At 40.7% G+C, this 18477-nt stretch overlaps 2 protein-coding genes across 8 annotated transcripts in view; one reads left to right on the top strand and one right to left on the bottom strand.

Moving 5' to 3' along the window:
* The window catches only part of LOC110990567 (prostaglandin reductase 1-like), a 47793-nt gene that overhangs the window by 24911 nt on the left and 4405 nt on the right, over positions 1–18477 (bottom strand). The window contains exons 1-6 of one of the 4 annotated variants that reach the window (XM_087130527.1): positions 13565–13688; positions 7387–7731; positions 6629–6988; positions 5765–6085; positions 4717–4890; positions 3629–3799 (exon numbers count right to left, since the gene is read on the bottom strand). In XM_087130527.1, the coding sequence (XP_086986653.1) occupies positions 3629–3799; positions 4717–4890; positions 5765–6085; positions 6629–6988; positions 7387–7486 (1126 nt within the window). In that variant the 5' untranslated portion in view covers positions 7487–7731; positions 13565–13688. Of the gene's footprint in view, positions 1–3628; positions 3800–4716; positions 4891–5764; positions 6086–6628; positions 6989–7386; positions 7732–10790; positions 11354–13288; positions 13520–13564; positions 13689–18477 lie in introns of those variants that run through there. The other 3 variants (XM_087130525.1, XM_087130529.1, XM_087130526.1) reach the window with 3 other exon arrangements.
* On the top strand, positions 13788–17826 carry LOC147795892 (uncharacterized). Of its 4 annotated transcripts, none has more exons than XM_087130539.1 (4): positions 13795–13919; positions 14458–14809; positions 15273–16743; positions 17179–17826. In XM_087130539.1, the coding sequence occupies exons 2-3, from the start codon at positions 14491–14493 to the stop codon at positions 15581–15583; spliced, it is 630 nt and encodes a 209-aa protein (XP_086986665.1). In that variant the 5' UTR covers positions 13795–13919; positions 14458–14490; the 3' UTR covers positions 15584–16743; positions 17179–17826. The 4 variants fall into 4 exon arrangements, 3 of the variants coding, with proteins under 3 accessions (XP_086986665.1, XP_086986666.1, XP_086986667.1); XM_087130540.1 differs by lacking the exon at positions 13795–13919 and adding an exon at positions 13926–14060; XM_087130541.1 differs by lacking the exon at positions 13795–13919 and having other exon boundaries at positions 13926–14809; positions 17179–17297; positions 17341–17826.

Here is an 18477-nt window from a genome sequence, read left to right as displayed (position 1 = left end):
GTTCAGTTAAGCTTTCGTACGTAATATTTGTGAAATTTTCAAAACATACACGCAATTGAGTTTTGTTTCAGAGTCAATAAAATTTCGTTACACGACCAAAATTAAATGCATTGTCAGATAATCAGAATTTCTCGGGTGGTTCTGACTGATACGTACGATTTCTCACTTTCTAGCTTGATATTTTTGTCCGAACTTGCTGATCCAGATTATAAACCGATCGAGAAAATGGAAGCTACGCTTTTGACAATCCTGTTTACATTAAAAGCTTTTATTTTGAAGAATACAAAGGATCTCCGTCACACAATGTGGGCGATTAAGTTGTGGATTGTCCGTCCGCAGTTGGACTGAATCGGTTTTGCAATCCAAAACTACGAAATCGTTCTTCAGTTTCTTCATGGTACGTTCTGTTTTCCTCTGCCCTATACTGGTACGACGGAGGAGTATTTGTTGGGCCCTGTTTATCTACGTTGTATCCAGATCTAAAGACGGTACTGCATAATTTCCAATATAAATGTCGACAAACTTATTCCAATGTAGCGCAATAAACATTTTCGTACTTTGGAAACTTAGGATAGCAGAATGGAAATCCAGTGGACAAAATCGGGGAGTGGAGCGGCGCAGGCATTTTCGTCAGGGCGTCCTGCCGCAGGTCCTGCAAAATAATACAGTACAGATGTCACGAGCGTATTTTTTTTTCCTTGACCAACATTTTCTTGAAAAAGAATTTTAATGCTTGACTTTTGCATCTGCGTGTTAGTTGATTCGATCTGGCTGAAGAAATGGATGCCCCAGTGGATTAATGTTGTCTTTTTCCATGTACGGAGATGTTCTGTACGTTGACCCGTCAGGAAAGTATTCCTGGTGATCCTGTGCAATCCAGATCATTTCGGAGGGGCAAGAGATATCTTTTTCACTAAAGGTGGATCGTTAATCCCATTTCATGAGATTTCGTGAATCAGTTGTGCCGAATCAAATCAAGCCAGCACTCTTCGTGGACAGACTGCTTGTTGGTGATATTAATATCTACACCAAGGGTGCACCGATCGATATCATAAGCATTATTTTACGGTCATTATTGCACGTTGGACAACTCAGTGTAGTTCGTTGTGCATCGTGATCGGATTTTTAAACATTGGACTCTTCAATTTAAAAGTGGTTTAAACACGTACGCCACGATTTCAAAGACATGCAAACATGCATGTAATTGTGGTGAACGGAATGCAGTGCCCGTTTGCGAGCGTGCAGCATTTCCCTGCTTCACGTTCACAGGTCCGAGTCAGTGACACCACTTAATGCATAGCGTGTGCGGTTTACCCAATACACGTTTCCGTTGTCGGGCCAACCCTTTTTAGTGCGTGTATTGAGGACACCCTGCATGATATATCAGGAACGTGTATTGCGCCTAACGTGTGTGTGATCAATATATCATGTCATCGCGTGAACCTTTACTCTGGCCTTAACTGTAGGTATTTTCAGAACATTATATGAACACATTGAAGGATATCTCATTTTGATTTAAGATCAAGATCTGGATACTTGTGTGAAACAGAAAGGCTCACACGGTTCGCAAAAGCTTTGTGTACAGACGTAACATAATCAATTGTCGTAGATCACAACTGCAACTGTAATCATGGATGACGAAGGTGGTGGATCATCTCCTAAAAAGATGAAAAAATGCAAAAAGGGTATGTAGTTACATTGTTGTTCATTTTCATTAAAAAATTAGATGTGTACCTCTGACATGAATAACGCAGCAGGACGTGGAGACAAAATTCGTTGAATCCGCTTCATTTGATCGAATTCTGTGCTACATGTAAATGTCAAGTGAAAATTCCGGCTGTGGATAACCAGAACAGGTATTCGCTTCAAAGCAGAAGTTTACCCCGTACTCAAGAAACCGAACTGTATACGAATGCTCAATTTACAAGCTGAGCGGATGAACATTTTTTCCACAACATAATTCACTCTCTACTGGTGATCAGCGTGTGAAGTCCATCTCTGCCTGTGGTATGTACAAGACAGGTTTATCTTGAAGATTAAAAACTGAAACTGTACACAAGATTAACCCTATTCTCGAAGGGGTTTGACCGCTCCATACGTCATCAAGCGTTACAAGCGACTTGATTTTAAAAATGACCAAATTTTTTCTGCCGTATGTGGCCTCTCAATAAAGCCACATGTCAAAGTTTGTATGCTGGGGTTTGTAAAACCAACCCCAAGTCATTACATTTTTAGGCTCAGTGAATGTTAACTTTCTGATCTGTCGCACAACTACCAAATAAAATGGCGGGTTGATGTCCAACATTAGCATATTGTGATCAACGACTGTTACATGCAAGACCTACATGTACTCTGTGACTTCAGTGTACATGTGCTGTACATGTATGTAAGCTGATTTCATACACGAGGAGTAGCACATGAATTGTCGATTGAATCGCAGCAAGTTTTTGCCGATTGCGTGTTGGTGTGAAACCAAGGGGTGGATTGTGCAGTATTTCTTGTCCAATTTTTTTTAATTCTCACTACAGAAATTTTACAAAAGTGACAAAAATTGAAGAGTATTTCCACACAACTTTTTTTTTTTGGGGGGGGGGCGGGCGATGTTGTTGAGCAAATGGTTTCCATGCATAGTTTGAAACTTGCTCTCCAATTTTCATGCTTACAAAGGTATGAAACGGATTTTGAATTTCTGAAGCAGAATTCGGGATTTGACAAAACGGAAAATTCTCATTTTTGAAACGGAAAATCATTGGCTCTACTTCCACTATGGGAACACCGGTAAATGTAGTAGAGACTACAGAAGCAGGGATAGATATCTAAAATCTGCTGGTAAGCAGTATTTCTGATGAGGTTTCGAATTATTTTATATATGCACAAGTATTGGTAGGCCATTCTATAAAGTGTTATTACATTTGACATTTGTTTTTAGAAGTTTAGAGCACATTCTTTCAATATCAAAGAGTAATTAAGAAATTGTGCGAAATACCTGCCACACAAATAAACACAGTTTGAATTAAATCTTAACATTTCCAGGTCAAAGTGCACAGGTCAGGTTTAACAGGGACACAATGCCAAATGTGACCTGATATGTGAAAATGAGTCAGATGTTGCAAACCTGAAGTTTTGAGTTAACTACATCAACGAAAAGGGAATGAACCAAGTGGTGATCATTTGGGTATATCATGGACCTGTAGGATATCCGTGTTGTATTGCTGTCCTTGTTTCATTCTGTACACTTTTTCCTAACCTTGAATTGTCTTAATGGAGAAAAAGGGATTTGAAAAATAACACATGTACTGCAACTAACCCAGAAACACACTAAAAATCGTGATGCTGTCAATTGTTTTACAAGAATAGTTAACAAATTTTGTGAGTCATTTGAACTTTTTTTAAACTTAAAAGCAACCAAAATAAAACAAAACCACAAAATCCAAACTCTGATTAAATTTTCACTCTATCCACTCAAAACGGCCAAAGCTTCCATTCCAACTTTGCGACATCCGACTCATTTTCACAGAGTGGGTCACAAATGTCATACTACTGGATCCCAAATTTATAGAATGACTACTGCAAGTGGTACTGAGCTCACATACATGTATAAGAATCTGAAATACACATATAAACGTACCTATTTCAGTGGTGCGGCCATCATTAAAATCTTGTTGACTTCTTTTGAAGCACCCTTTTCTGCGTGAGTACATGTACCACACTAGTGCACCAAGGAAAAGTATGACTACGAGGCACCCTCCAAGTATGCAGAGCCATGTTAAGGAGGAGCCATCATCTCCTTCATTCATTTCTAATTCAACGAAAGATAAAATGATACAAATAAAATTGAGGTTTGAATGGGGGTCTCTCCTTAACAGAGTATTCGGCAATTGATATATCGTATATCCACTACAGTGTTTGACAGATCAATTTTTCCTGTAAGCAATTACATTCGGTTTTCCTTCACTCAAAACTAGACAACTTGAAACTTTGGTTTCCTTGAAGTCAGACTGCATAAACGTCAAGAAAGGACATTATGTACGTGAGTACCTCCAAAACTCGAAAGGCCTGCATTGAAGCTCTACCTAAACAGTCGCACAACAGTATTGGAAAAACTTTAACTTTGGTCTTTTAAGAGTACACCTTTAATGGCACGTGACCTGTCACCTGATGAAGGCATCATCACATGAGGGCAATGTTGAAAAGCCAACAATCAAACCCAAAAAACTACTTTTCTGTAAAAGCCAATGAAGCTGGGATCAAATCAGAGAATAGAGGGGCCCCGTTCAATGAGAATGAGTCTCAAGTGGCTTTTGAGTTACCAAGTATCTTGGCACCATGGAAATCAATGGGAACCCTGAACACTTTTCACCCACGCAATGTCACTTGTCATCAAAATGCTTCATATACCAAAACTCAAGCAAAATTGGTGAAGAAAATGGCACTGTGACTCTTTCATAAATGGGTCACACAGATGGTGCAGAGGCTTTGCATGTTTGCCATCTTACAGGGCAATTCAATTGTATTGTTTCAATGACAAACCTCCTTGGTGCATACACTGTGGAAGAAAGCACCAATGCAAGATAGCAGCAATGCAAACCCTCTACAGATAACCACTTAATGGAAAAGGTGTTAAGCAATGGGGAATCCATTGCTAAGCATCTCCTCTTTCAATGGTAGCTTTACGCACAATTCTATGGTTGTCATGTTATGAATAGGTTTACTCACGGATGCATTTGGGCGCCGGAAAGGACCATTCACCATTTTCTTGGCAGACACTGAAGTTGGAACCTTCTCTTTCGTAGCCATCATGACAGTCAAAAGACACTTCAGCACCTGGCATGAAGCTAGAGGGTCCTCGTCGGGTGCCTCCTTCGGGTATTCCCGGGTTGGGGCATTCAACTGGAAACAGATTTGGGGCAATTGGAAACCCACACAATTTCAAAACAATAATTAGGGATTAGCCAAATTACCTAAAAAAATTGATCATGCCCATTGAGGCCTGATTATGCATGGTCATTACATGTGCAAATGGAGACATTACAAATGTTTGGCAGCTCTCAAGTGTGCAGTGGTAAAATCAAAGACGCCTCTTAAATCACAAGGCAGTTTTAGAAAGAAGGCTGGAAACGTGCGAAACATCCGTCATAAAAAACCCTCAATCACTTCAGGAACATTTCCCTCTAGATCATACACTTGTTGGAAAAATGATGCCTAAGAAAACAACAGGTGGCAAAATGGATAAACAGACCGGTAAGGCATAAACAGCACAATTAACTTGCACATTGATGGCTAAGTAAATTTACAGGAAAAAGCAAATATCAAATCTCATGAAGAGTTTATAGGCCTTTTTACACTAGACAATCTCAGGGTTGAAGCAAGGTTGAAAACGGGCGGCGATTCACACTTGAAAATTTCAACCCTGCGCCAACCCCGACATTGACTTTAACCTGGGTTGAACTCAACCCTGCTCGGGACCAGGGTTGAGATTTTCACCCCCGGGTAGAAAATTGTTTGTGCTCATGTACGGGTTGAACTCAACCCGATGAGCCCAATTCACACAAAGCAAGTGTGAAACGATGCTGGGTTGAATGTAGGGTTGAAAATCCAATTTTCAACCCAGGGCGGCCATGACCTCACCCAGGGTTGAGTTCAACCTGGGTTGAGAGGATGCAGTGTGAAAAGGCCTTATGAAAGATCAGAATTTATACAAAGTGATATCAGCACTGGAAAAATGAGAATTAAAAGGCAGCTCCATCATTTTTGAGAGACATACCAAACACATTGATGACTCCAATCTTAGTTCCAGAATCAGCAGAAGTAAGGTTGCAGGTGTACTGTCCAACATGGCTACTGTTGGCGGATGAGATTACCAGGCCAAAACTACCAGCCAGATTGTACAAGGAATCCAACTCAGGGTCATCGCTGGACAAGTTGTAAGTAACAAGAGGTTGTTCACTTGACTCATGAAACCACTGGACGTTACACATTGCATCACCAGGTGTCCAACTGGTGCAAGGAAGGACTTGCTTCGATCCCCTCTTCAGATAGAAGGTCGAGGTTGTCGAGTTCCTGAAAGCAGTGCTGGACTTTTGATCTGAGTGCGCACAACACAATTTAGCCAAAGAAGATGTTGTATGCACACGTACTATACATGTACTACAAACATTGTGTACATCTGTACGTTACACACGAATAACGTTGAACACAGTAAATTATAGACCTGTGAAAGCTGGGAGGAGTGAAATCTACACTTTTAACTGAACTTTCTTATAGCCTTAACTGTCCTCAACTGGTCAATATGTCCAAGTGCTGACAGATTGAGGATTTTAATAACAGAAAACATGACCCCTCTTTATGAAATCAAGCAAAGGTGAATGAGAAATGAAGAATCAGATAAATTCCTAACACAAAAGACCAGGTCGCGCCAGCCAAGGTTCCTTGTATGTTGCCATGTACCTTTTCAAGAGGATAGTGAGAAATGTATGTGTAACAAAGTTCAAACCACAAGATGATTCATATTTTCAGGCTGCGATTTGTAAAGTTTGTTTTCAATATCGGAAATCCCTAAATTAACATCTGCTAGTTACATGTAACATATAAAACAAACTCAATTTGATTCCTTGCTTTGAACAATTACCTTCTGAGATATAAACCTCGGTGGAAGAGCTGCTGAGCATGCCATTCGACTGGAATATGTGACACCAAAATGTCACCCAGTTCTCCTGGAAACTTTCCAGCGAGTTGACAGTAAGTGAAGCGTCGCTGTCGATGCTGAAATCAGCACCATAGTTGAAAAACAGGTTGGTACCGCCATGCTTGAAGAATCTTGCGGCAATGATTTCTGTGTCGGTAGTGATGCCCTCTCCAACTGACCAATACACCACGTCTGCTGGTGCCTCTGGGGTCTGAGGTGCACGACATGGCACCTTGTGTCTGTGTCCTCGCTGGAGATTGGCAGACCTTGACCTGTCACCGATTCTTGTTGGAAAGGAGTTATCTGAATATGAACAGAGCAAATGTAACATCACTGAAGTCTCCAAAGAAAGTTGTTGAAAATCCATCCCGTACATGTACATTTAGCACACACTTCATGCAGGTTGAGTGTGTTGATGGTGAGAAACAGAAACACACGGGGTTTCAATGAGTGGCTAAAGTTTTTGTCACAAATTCAAAAGGTCATCAAGCCACTTTCTCAACAATTCAAAGGCATGAATGAATGCCTTTGAAGTAGCTTTCACAGAAATTCCTTTTGGGATCTATACACGTACATGTACATGTAGGTAAGTTTCATGTTTGACTCGCGACTTGAGTACATGTACATGTATCAAGGTTTAAGATCACACACACGCGCGACTCAATCACTCGGGAGAAAAACAAATATCTTTCAATGCTTACCTAAGACTTGTACTCTGATTTCCTTTACTCTCTCCTCGTATGTTTTCAGGATGACTTGGCAAAGAAATGTGGCATTGTCTTTTTCCTCAATTCCTTTCATAACGAGGCCAAAGTCAGGTGAAAACTCACATCTGTCACTTTCCGGGTAAATGTGGTTATCTTGGTAGGATATGAGTACCTCTTTTGCCGGGTCAGCGATGCTGTTACCTCGGTACCACACAACTGAAAGGAGAGATGAGGGACTTTCCTCCGGTCGACGAGACAAGCAGGGCAGTTTGTGCACAAGGCCAAGCTGAACACTGGCACTCTCATTAGCAAGGCCGAATGCATCTTGCGTAGTATTACCTGAATGTACAATTTAAAACAAAGGAAATAAATTGAATCCATGCAAAGGGATCAAAGAATATTAAAGTGCTGTAAATCAACAAACAGGTTGAAATTTCAAAAGACCACAAAACCTTAAGTTTAGTTAAACATTACTTTGCAAAGAGATCAGTGAATCAGAGAGCTAAGAAACTGTTGGTCATGCCACAATTCCAACGCATTGCACATGAAACATGAATGATGTGTCAACAAACTCAAATGATGTTAATTTTATTGACTTTGGTTTAATATTAAGGCAGTACAGTTATTCAACAAGCAAATAAGACGAGGACCCCCCAAAACAAAAAACTACATGTAGTGTAAAGCTTGGAGCTTCCGTGCCAAGTCTTTCTTGTCTATGTGTCTACTGTTACAAAGGCCTTTTCATTCATTCGTTCAATGGACATTTATTCTGACAGTACACGTATGAGGCATTGAAGTTAGATGCGCGTTTACAATTAATGAAGGATAACGAAAATAATACAAACAGTAGTAACTAAGATGACATTTGCACTACCGAGGCATAGTCAAACGCCAAGGGCTTGTACTGAAATGCCTTGAAAACAGACAACAAATCACAGGATCAACAGACAGACAACTTCAGAAATGGAAAGATGACAGACGGAAAGACGGAAGTAATTTGTACAAGGCAATAACGTGAGCTGCAAAACAAAAAAAGTATATACAAGTTATGGAATTGAGAGAAAAACTATGCTAAGTAACTAGAGAGAAAATCATTTTAGTATGACGTTTTGAAATGGCCTGCAGACGATTGTGTTTTCAAGGTCGTGCTGATACCGTTCCAAAGTCATGACCCCTGAAATCGTAAAGCATCATTCATCGAATAGGGTGTGCAAATGTATGGAAGGTACAGGTTGTTGCGAGACCGTGTTCAATAGTGTGGCGGCGACACTCGCCGTCGCCCGCCGGTCGACGAACACCGAAGTACCCACCAACATGAATGTGCACGTCTTAATTTAAGCCAAAGTCTATTTTAGAAGTTCTATCCATGTTGACATCTGTTTAAGGTTCTGTTGTTTCCAGGTACAAACACCATTTCTTGTGCGATATCTTGCACAATCCCTCCAAAACATTCTGACTTCCTAGTCCCAGAATACTGAATGAATTTAACTTGTTGTATGAGTTTCCATTGATTTGGATGTTTACCATTTCCATGTAAAAGATCTCTGGCGACTTGTCTAAATAAAGTAAAACTTAATTTAGAAAGACGTGATTCCTAGGATTACTTGTATAATATTATTTTACTTAGGTTTTATGATATATTACTTCTAGCATACATTGAATAATCACATTCCCTTGACTAAAGTGAAGAGAGGGATATTTCCCTCTTGTGCAAGTTAAGTCTTTGAATTTGCAACATTCTTCTGTGTTTTATTACTTGATAAGTTTCAATCATTTGACTTGATTCACCTTTATCTAGTTTTTACAATAGTTCCATATATTCAACAGTTAGTTTTTCTTTATTCTATTTCAGTTCTTATATCCATGTGTTTAATCTTTTGATGTGTATTCCTTTTGCTTTAAATCGATTTGATTGCCCAGAACTTTGACATTTTAATGTTTTATCTTAATTAACTTTTACCTCCTGATTATGATTCACTCATATTTCCCCGGACTCAGACTTCCAAAGTTTGACCGCAACAGTTGTAACCTTGTAATTCCTAAGACACCGGTCTTAGTATAGTGTCCTTGTAGCACCTTAGTCATTTCTGTGTAGACCAACCCACACACACAAATGAGGTACCCAGGTGGACGGAGGCATTGACCGACACTGGTAACCATGACAACCTTACACACAGTGTAGTGTTTTAAAGGGACTTTCACTTTTGATAGTCCATACAACTGTTTTACTTAGTATAGTTAGTATTTCACTCCACTTGGCTACTGGACTCCACAGAGACTGTTCTGTTGTTTCTGTGATCTCTCCTTGCATTGAACCTGCCACAATTACATATTCGTCCCTGTCCTGCTCTAGGCAAAGACACCACTAGTACTGAGGCACCAAGGTAACCTCAGTGAGCCTATCGAGCTGTGTGTACTGCTGGACAGGGAGTGACTTGAAGCAGAGTCGCATGCATTGTGTTCCCCACACCTGATTTACCCAAGCCGGGGAAGGAGAGACTGTGCAATCGAGTCCTACACACCATCTGCACATAGCCAACAACCCAAGCCCCTTGAACTGCAAGTTCTTCAACTGCAGGCTCCCCAGCTTAGTGCCAAGTGAAGCTAGGGCCAGTCATCCCCAACTTCAACGCAACTTCAAGCTACGCCCTTCATTTAGTTTTATTGTTCATTAATTTCTTGTGTAAACAGAATCCCTGGGTTTTCCTTGTTGTTTTTAAATCTATGTATCCTTTAGATTTAGGATATCTGTATTTTTGTACAGCGTGTTAAAACCTTTCGCTAACTTAGCCGGAAACGCACTTATCTCCACTGGTTGGCTGACAATAAAATGGCGTAAACTAGTAAACAAATTAATAATGTAAGCAGGTGTCATAATTTTCATATTATGCCCGCTACACATGTATAAGCTTCAACTGTGCATCCAGGTCGGTGACTAATAAACCTCAACACAGCAATCAATTTATGCAAGTGATCATGGAACATAAGCATAAAGACTGTGTAATAACCCTCGTGTATTACCACAAGTAACCCACAGCGACAATAACCCTCACTGTGGCACCTAGTATGATCAACAGTAACAATGTCATGCAACTGCACACACTAGCCCAATAAACATAGGAGTAACCTCGTAGCAAACCCCAAGACATGCAAGCTTCGGCTTAGGTTACGGAGCTCTGAGTGAACCTCAGTGTGACCACATGCGACCAAGGCCGACAGGCTTCCAGCAACCCAATCCCATGTAGTGAGAACACTGTTGCACAAGCCACACAGGCCTAAACGTTTAGGCCTGTGTGGCTTGTGCAACACCACTCTTGCTCAACCTACAGCCACCAAACTGACACTCAATCCCACTTATTATAAGTGATAGCTTGCTTTCACATATTCTGAGGTCTCACCGTTTGCTGCCCTCGACAGATCGCCGAACTCCACGCTGCACAACCCGCCAGCTGTGTGTGAGGCTGAATTAGCGTTTCGCTCTATCTACACTGCGATGCTTCTACCACGACGTCTGGAGACGAACTAAGGGTGCACTGAACTAATTCAAGCTCCATTGAAAATAGTGTAAAATCAGCCAAGTTTGGAGCCCCATGGCAGGCAACTGAAGTCCCTGAGGCCTCTCAAACAAAAATCAATGTGTTGTTTGGTCCTTCACATTTCATTTGATTTTCAATTTTTAGTAGGTTAACCAATGAATTTTTTAATTATCCGCCCAAAACAAACTCACCCCCCAAAAAGTGAATGTTGCCAAGCCCTCCCAGCGGCCATTTTTCAAATGACATCCCTCACCTTCCTGGGGCTCTTCTGACTAATTTTCAATCCCATTTTTGTCTGCTTTGCCCCCAGATGGGTGCCCATGAATCTACAGAGATGATTCTGGGCCATACTGACAAAATTCCACCATTTCCTGGCCCAAACAGACCCCTCTTTTCGAAACAATCTCTGGGGGTACTTTTTCTGCGCCTCGGCCTGGCGGAGAATTTTCCTTGAATTGGGACACTGCACCCCTAACTACCAAATTACTGACTACGCGCCAATGGATGCGCCGCGCGTCAGGGAGCCAGACATGTATTACTAAACTTGCGTCAGTCCACAGACTGTTTCGCCACAATAGTCATGGACACCGTGGACAGGGGTAAAGAAAGAAGAAAAGGCATTTGGAAGAAGATCGTCTGTATATTTGAACATAGAAATGCTAGTTTGAAGTTTGTTAATATCAGAGTCCGGACGAGGCTGGTGTTAGAATAGATTATTGTAGTATCATCTGCAAATAAGAGAAATGACAATCGTGTCGAAGGAAAGTGCAGGTCATACATATAAAGTAGGAAAAGAAGAGGCCCAAGAATTGAACCCTGGGGAACTCCACATGAAATTACTCTCTGAGAAGATGATGCACTGGCAACAACAGTAAACTGAGACCTATTGGAAAGAGAGTTCCGAAACTAGGGGTGTGCATTTGCGGGTATTTTTAGAACCGGGTACCCGTTTTCTGTTGACATCGGGTACCCGGGTACCCGGAAAAGAGATCCCCTAATAACAAATGGCATTGCGCGCAACCCGGTGGATCATGTGCCCGAAACACGGTTCTTTTTGGTACATACGAAGCAAGCAGAACATTGTTCTAAACGTTGGAGTTTATCTCTCCTACCTTTTTTATCAAACGAAATTGTTACCTTCAGTTTACAAATTTTTTGTGGGTGTATGAAACAGAAAAACAAATCTTCACGGGAAACGTCAGAAAAAAGAACAGAGCTGCAAACCACCTACATGATATACGCACCTGCAAACACTCAAAGGAAATGTCCCGGATGCTGCATGACCACGGACACGCGGAACGCATGTGACGTGCACAAATGGTGAGCGCTGGTCGTGTCACGTACGGACCAGATCAGTGCTATGTACGTCACGGGTTAAAAGGCTCAAAGTTTTATGTACAAAAATACCACCGTAACTCGAACAATGCCCACACGATTTCATCCACTTATTTTGAAGTTTCTGATTCAAAAAACCGCCACCAAAATGCTTCAAACGGCGTTGAAAGAATCGGAAGTCTAGATAGGGTCAGGAGTCATCGCAAGTTCATTTCTTTTCTGACAAGGACCAGCACGTTGCATAAATCAACGTAGCTGCAACTGTGTAATCCTGGCTTTCAAGACGCTGAAACTAACCTGATTGCAACGCGGGCCCAATTGTAGTCCCCTTCAGGCAGTCCAATCGCTGACACTGCAACAGCCATGTGACCGTAAAAAGAAAGGTCATGTGACCACACATAAGGAAGCCCAAGTGAAAAAATAGCAGCGCTTCACGTTGTTAAATGACTAAGCGATACGAAAGTTTTGCCACACGAAAGTACGTACCACGATGAAGTGGTTTAGTTTTATAAATACTTGTAGTGTAGTTGAGAGATCAATGAAAATTCCTGCTGTGAAGAGTTTATTGGATAAAGAGTTAGAAATGAGATCCGCTGACTGAATGAGAGCCATGTTGATAGATTGTATCGGGTGGAAACCAAACTGAAGTTCAAAGAGGAAACTTAACTTAGAGATAAAAGCAGACAGTCTGTTATAGACAAGTCGCTCCAGAATTTTTGATAAACAGGGAAGAACAGAAATACAGTATGAATATCACTAGTATCACCACTTTTAAATACACATGTAGGTATGACTCTGGCAACCTTCAGATTGAGGGGAACAGAACCAGTTTGAAACATGAAGCACAGTTGGTGGGCAGCACAAAAGTGAGTGCAATCTGATATTCCTGTGAGGGACAGTTGGTGCAGTGCACAACACAACACAGCTGTGCTTCTTGGAAGTGTTTACCAAGTGACCAAAATTCAAACAAATCCACAAATTATACCGGTATGTAAATGTTTGCAGCGACCTACATGTATTCTCACCAGAGATTGATGGACATATAAATATATGTACATCATGTAGGCTGCATCCAGACAGAGCGATGCACATAAGTGTCAGTATCACAAAGATGACTGCATGCAGTAATTTCATTGTTCCTGGACCACACTCTTAAAAATAAGAACATGCACACCAATCCATAAAACCATGGAGGTAGGAAAAGAAGGAGTTAGCACGGGTTCTCCCCTGGTATAATCCCAATTAGCACCTTCCGCGGTCGCTGCAGAAAGCTAACCAGGGGCCGATTTCACCAAACTCACCCTAAGTTGCGACCAATCGTAGAGTTGCGATGCATCGTAGCGCTACGATCAATTGTAGCTACGATGAATTCTAAAATGGATTTCACGAAACACGTCGTAAGCGCGATTCGTTGTATTTTTTAATAAGAGGGGGTACATTTATTGAACGAGGATGAACCTTAACCTTTGACGGCTGTTCCATGTTTGTTAGCACGAGGGAATTTAGTGTTAGTATAACAGTCGTTGTTCCGCCAAGATCAACATGGCGACGAGTACGCTGACGCACAGAAATGACAGAAAACAATTGGACAACTCATTCTACCTCCATGGTGTGATGGAGGATTGGCAAGATGTGTCGTCTGCTAGGAAATGAAAGGTAAAAAAGCGGAAGTTAATTTTTAAAGAAAATAGAAGGCCTTGTGTAAAATCAAAATAAACTGCAGCCTCGGCAACACCCACAGCGCCAACAAGTAGACAGTAGACAGCAAAAATAACGACACACGTTCGTCCGTCTACGGTGGGTTCAACTCATTTGCAGAGCCCTATTTTTAAAATTTCAAGCTAAAATTCTTCTTATTTAAAAAACCCGATATTTAAAAATTTTTTTATTTGTACTTCTAACATTTATGACCTTCAAGGAATGATTTGGTTAAAAATTGTATGAAGGTGGGTAAGAAGGTTGGGACTAAGGCACTCGTTTGGAGTGAAAATGCAGTGACATTTAAGACAAAAAATGAGATCCTTAAGGACTTTGACATTTTTCACATGCAGTCCCCCTCCCCCAATACTAGATTCAGCCTAAGTTAGGGCATATCGTTACATTGAAAATACATTTATTCCTAGAATTGCTGTGGGAAGCCGAGTGCCTAAGTTGATTTGATTTTGCACCCTTTTTATTAACACATTTTGTGTAGGTTCAGCTGGCTAGCTAGGATTACACGTAGACCATGGCTAGTTTGAGCAGTTCGTGTGCTAGTACTAGTACGCCTAACCCCAAAACAACAAAGCGCCCCAGAAGCACCAACTGGACCTATGAGGAGGTTCGTATACTCAGTGCCTTTGTGCGGGAGCATACAAACAAGCTGTTTGGAACATCCCACAAAGGCACTGAGGGCTTTGAGGAGGAGAAACAAAAATGCTGGAAGATGGCAGCAGAAAACCTGAGAGCCAGTGGCGGAGAAGCCAGAGACTGGCAGAAAATAAGGAAAAAATGGCAGGATGTTACGTGCGATGCAAGAAAATACTACAGGGAATGCCATCAAACCGGTAAGATTAAACTTTGTATCAATTTTATTCCGCATATTTTTCCTGACCAAGGTATAATACATGTATTCAAAAGTAACATTGAAATCTGTCCTTGTCCTTTCACTACAAGTTTGGAATTTCCCAATGTTATTCCAGCCTTGTGATTGCTGTTGCAGGAGGGGGTGAAAAGCCGGCTTACAATAAGACATTGGAAGTTGTGCTTGATGCACTGTCCCCAATTTCCAAAGACGGCATCATTGACAAAGCTGAAGGAGAAACCTTCCCTGAAGAGCTTCTGAACCAAGTGGCTGAAGGTCTACCCCCATGACTGCTCTCACACTAAAAACTTACAGGCAGATGTGTGATTTACAAGAAAAACATACCCAACTTGAAATGAAACAAAATCGAATAATTATAAGTTGAATACTCAATTTGAAAAGTTCATAAAACTACCAAAACCCAAATTATTTCTATTTTTATACAGCTGTCAGTCATACATGCAACGAGAGTGAGAATCAAGTGGATGGTGTCGGGGAGGTTGTGATCCTGACGGAAGATATCTGTAATCCTGATCCTGAGCCATTGAAAGTTAGGAGAATTTCTTCAACCTCAGAAGCAGCAGCAAAGCCCTTAACGAGCATTTTAGATATTGAAAGGGAGAGGTTGGCCATAGAGAGAGAGAGATTAGAGATACAGAAGGAGCAGCTCGAGGTTCTGAAAGAATTGAGGGCAAACATTGGGCAGATGTGCAGGCACAACCTTAGGTTGAATATGATTAACTTTGCTGAAATGTAGGGAAAATTTGTATATCAAACAAAACATGTAAACCTTCCAAATAATTATACTTAATGCAAAATGTTCTTGCCTGCTCTTTTTGTCGTTTACTTGATGCATTTTTCCCAATTTCTAAAGACTTACCTTAATTTGGACTAACTGAAAAAAAGTTGTTAATTATTATGGAGTGTTGAAAAATAAAGCTTGCAAATTTGTAACATTCCAATGTTATAAACAAAACATTGCTTTCAGACTCTCTTGAATAAAACTTCAAACTAAATAACTTAAAATATAAAAGTTTCGTTTACTTGTCTATTATTCTAGATGTTACAATTTCCTTATATTAGCTTTAAGACAGTTGTGTTTATCCAGGATTAAAATTGTAGATTAGCAAGGGAAGCAAAGACAATACTTGAATTTTACCTACAGCTGTTTGACTTTGTAAAAAATTCAAATTCAAAAAAATCTGTCAATGATACGATTTCGATGAGCTACTCCATCCTGAAGTGGGCCATTATATGGGATCACGTCATGGTCGTCATCTTCAATGGGCTCATACTCCTCAATTTCTGGCTCCCCAAAGGTTTTTGACAAATTGAACAGAACACAGCATGCCCTTATAAAACGACATGCTCGTTCAGGATGAACTCGGAGACCAACTGAAAGGCACGGGAATTTTTTTTTCAGCTGGCCAATCGTCTGCTCAATCCGAACACGGGTTCGTCTGTGGCACCTGCAAAAACCCCAAAATGGAAACTAAATTTGCATAGAAGTCATCGTTACAAAACAAAAGACAGAAAGGATACATTCAGTTGATCATGTGACTGATCGGGCATTTTATGCAATATCAACTGACAACTTGGAGAAAGAGTCATTGCCCTTTAAATATTGTGAATATACATGTACTATAAGGTGAGATGCTTTGAACACACTAGGATCCTGTCAAACAAGACTGACTATCAATTTTGTTTTAATTTGAAACCCTTTGACAATGCATGCCAACATCAGTTATACCACATTGATGAAAAGGTTTTGACTTAGTTTTTAATGTGGTCCTTATGTTTACCTGTTGTAGTGACGTTCAGCATTTGAGGTGGGATCTAGAATGGGCGTCATGAGCCATTGCCGCAGAGGGTAGCCCGTGTCACCAATAAGTACTCCATGAAGCCTGAAATTCAATGGTAAGAATTCTCTCAATGAATTTATAGACTCCTTACAAGTACAAATTGCAATACTTGTTGCCATGTAGTGTCCAGTCAAAAATGAGCTTTCAGGTATGCTTGAAGATAACATGCCAAGCATAACTGTATTCAAATCTAATTGTATACTGGACAATAGTTACAGAGTAGTTATGCAACTTGCCAATAACTTTATGTGACATGTAGCCAAGTGGTTAGGATTTTTAGCTGCAGATCACTGTGTTACGGGTTTGGACAAGACTTCTTTTTTGTCACTCACCTGCCATCATTAAACATGTCACCAATGACACTGCCGTGAAGGATGGCACTATCATGTGTGCATCCTGGCCATCTCGCCACAACATTGGTGATAGTGAAGTTTGCACTGCAGATGAGCTGCACATTGATGCTGTGATAACCTTTTCTGTTTACGTAAAGGTGCTCATTATCACCCATGGGAGCATTGTGCAGACGGATGTGGGTTCCATCTACAGCACCCACAACCTCTGGAAACCCAGCAATGGCAAAGAACTCTTGCTGTGCCTGAGTGACATCTTGCAGGTTGGCAGGAAAATTGATGACCTGGTTGGTCAACCCAAGGATAGCTCTGGAGACTCGATGGACGATTCTACACACAGAAGATATGCTGACATCATGGAGATCACCATGGACTGTGTAAAATGACCCCGTTGCGAAGAACCGCAAAGCAATCAGAAGTTGTAGCTGAGCAGAGATTGCATTGCTGCGCTGAAAAACAAAATCAGCAATAAAGGTCAACCCAAACAAATCATTGTACAGCAATAAGTGACAAAGCATTCCATCCTAAAATCTGTTTTTAAAAAATTTAGTCAAAAATAATTCATCTAATTTTTTATGCACTGTTTATTATTATTATATAATAAAAAACTTATATGTGTTGCATGGAGCAAACCACATGTTCATGTACATTATTGCTGACCAAAACAACTAATACGTAGGGCCTACACCAAAAAGATAAACATTGTTGGACAATACAAGTTACTTCTGCTGAATTGAGTCAATGAATATGAGATAATAAAAGGGACTTTCGGGGTTCCGTGCCATGTCTATGTGAGTCAGCAGATCATGAGTTTAAAATGAAAAATAAATCTAGATTTTCAATTTATACCCTTGACCCACCCACCATTTCGAAAAAAGTCAAAATTTAAAAACATTTAACGTTTTAGTGGCCCCCCCCTAAGCGTCCTTATACCATGGACACTAACGTTACTATCAGTATCAGCTGATCATGTATTCATAACGTTGGTTAAGTTAGATTATTAAATACAGCCTAATTTCATAGGCTTCTGAAAGGTGGTATCAAGTGAAACTCTTTCCCAAAAAGATATGAAGGTATAAAAGGAAAAACACTCCCTTAAAAAAAGGTGCTCCATTTCGCAAGTGTGTGTTTTTGGCAATTCCAACACGGCAGAAATCCCACACATTCGTTGAATCATGGGCGCCGCCATCATTAAGCTATTGCGAGCCGACAAATGGTGGCGCTATGAATGAATAATTGACTTTGAATTCCCCAGCGGCCCCGGCCATGACAATCGTTTATGTGAGAAGCTCGATACGAGAATTTAGACAGGAACATACAAACTTATAGTACAAATAAATAGGCCTAAATAGTTTAACTTATGGTAAGTCTTAGGTGTTACCTGCGTGGCATGCTCGATTTCTGGCCCAATTCTCCCCAAGAGCTCAACGATCCCGTGT

Source organism: Acanthaster planci, linkage group LG20, assembly GCF_054643075.1.
Source record: "Acanthaster planci isolate LZ-2023a linkage group LG20, COTS_SCS, whole genome shotgun sequence".
Classification (NCBI taxonomy): Eukaryota; Metazoa; Echinodermata; class Asteroidea; order Valvatida; family Acanthasteridae; genus Acanthaster; species Acanthaster planci.
Note: the sequence above shows the minus strand (reverse complement) of the source record. Positions and strands in the feature narration are given on the sequence as shown.

What these genes read in the sequence shown, in the direction of transcription:
- LOC147795892 (XM_087130539.1), top strand. Translation starts at nt 14,491, where the DNA reads ATGGCTAGTTTGAGCAGTTCGTGTGCTAGTACTAGTACGCCTAACCCC. An exon ending in CAGGGAATGCCATCAAACCG is followed by an intron (nt 14,810 to 15,272) that starts GTAAGATTAAAC and finishes ATTTTTATACAG; the next exon opens with CTGTCAGTCATACATGCAAC.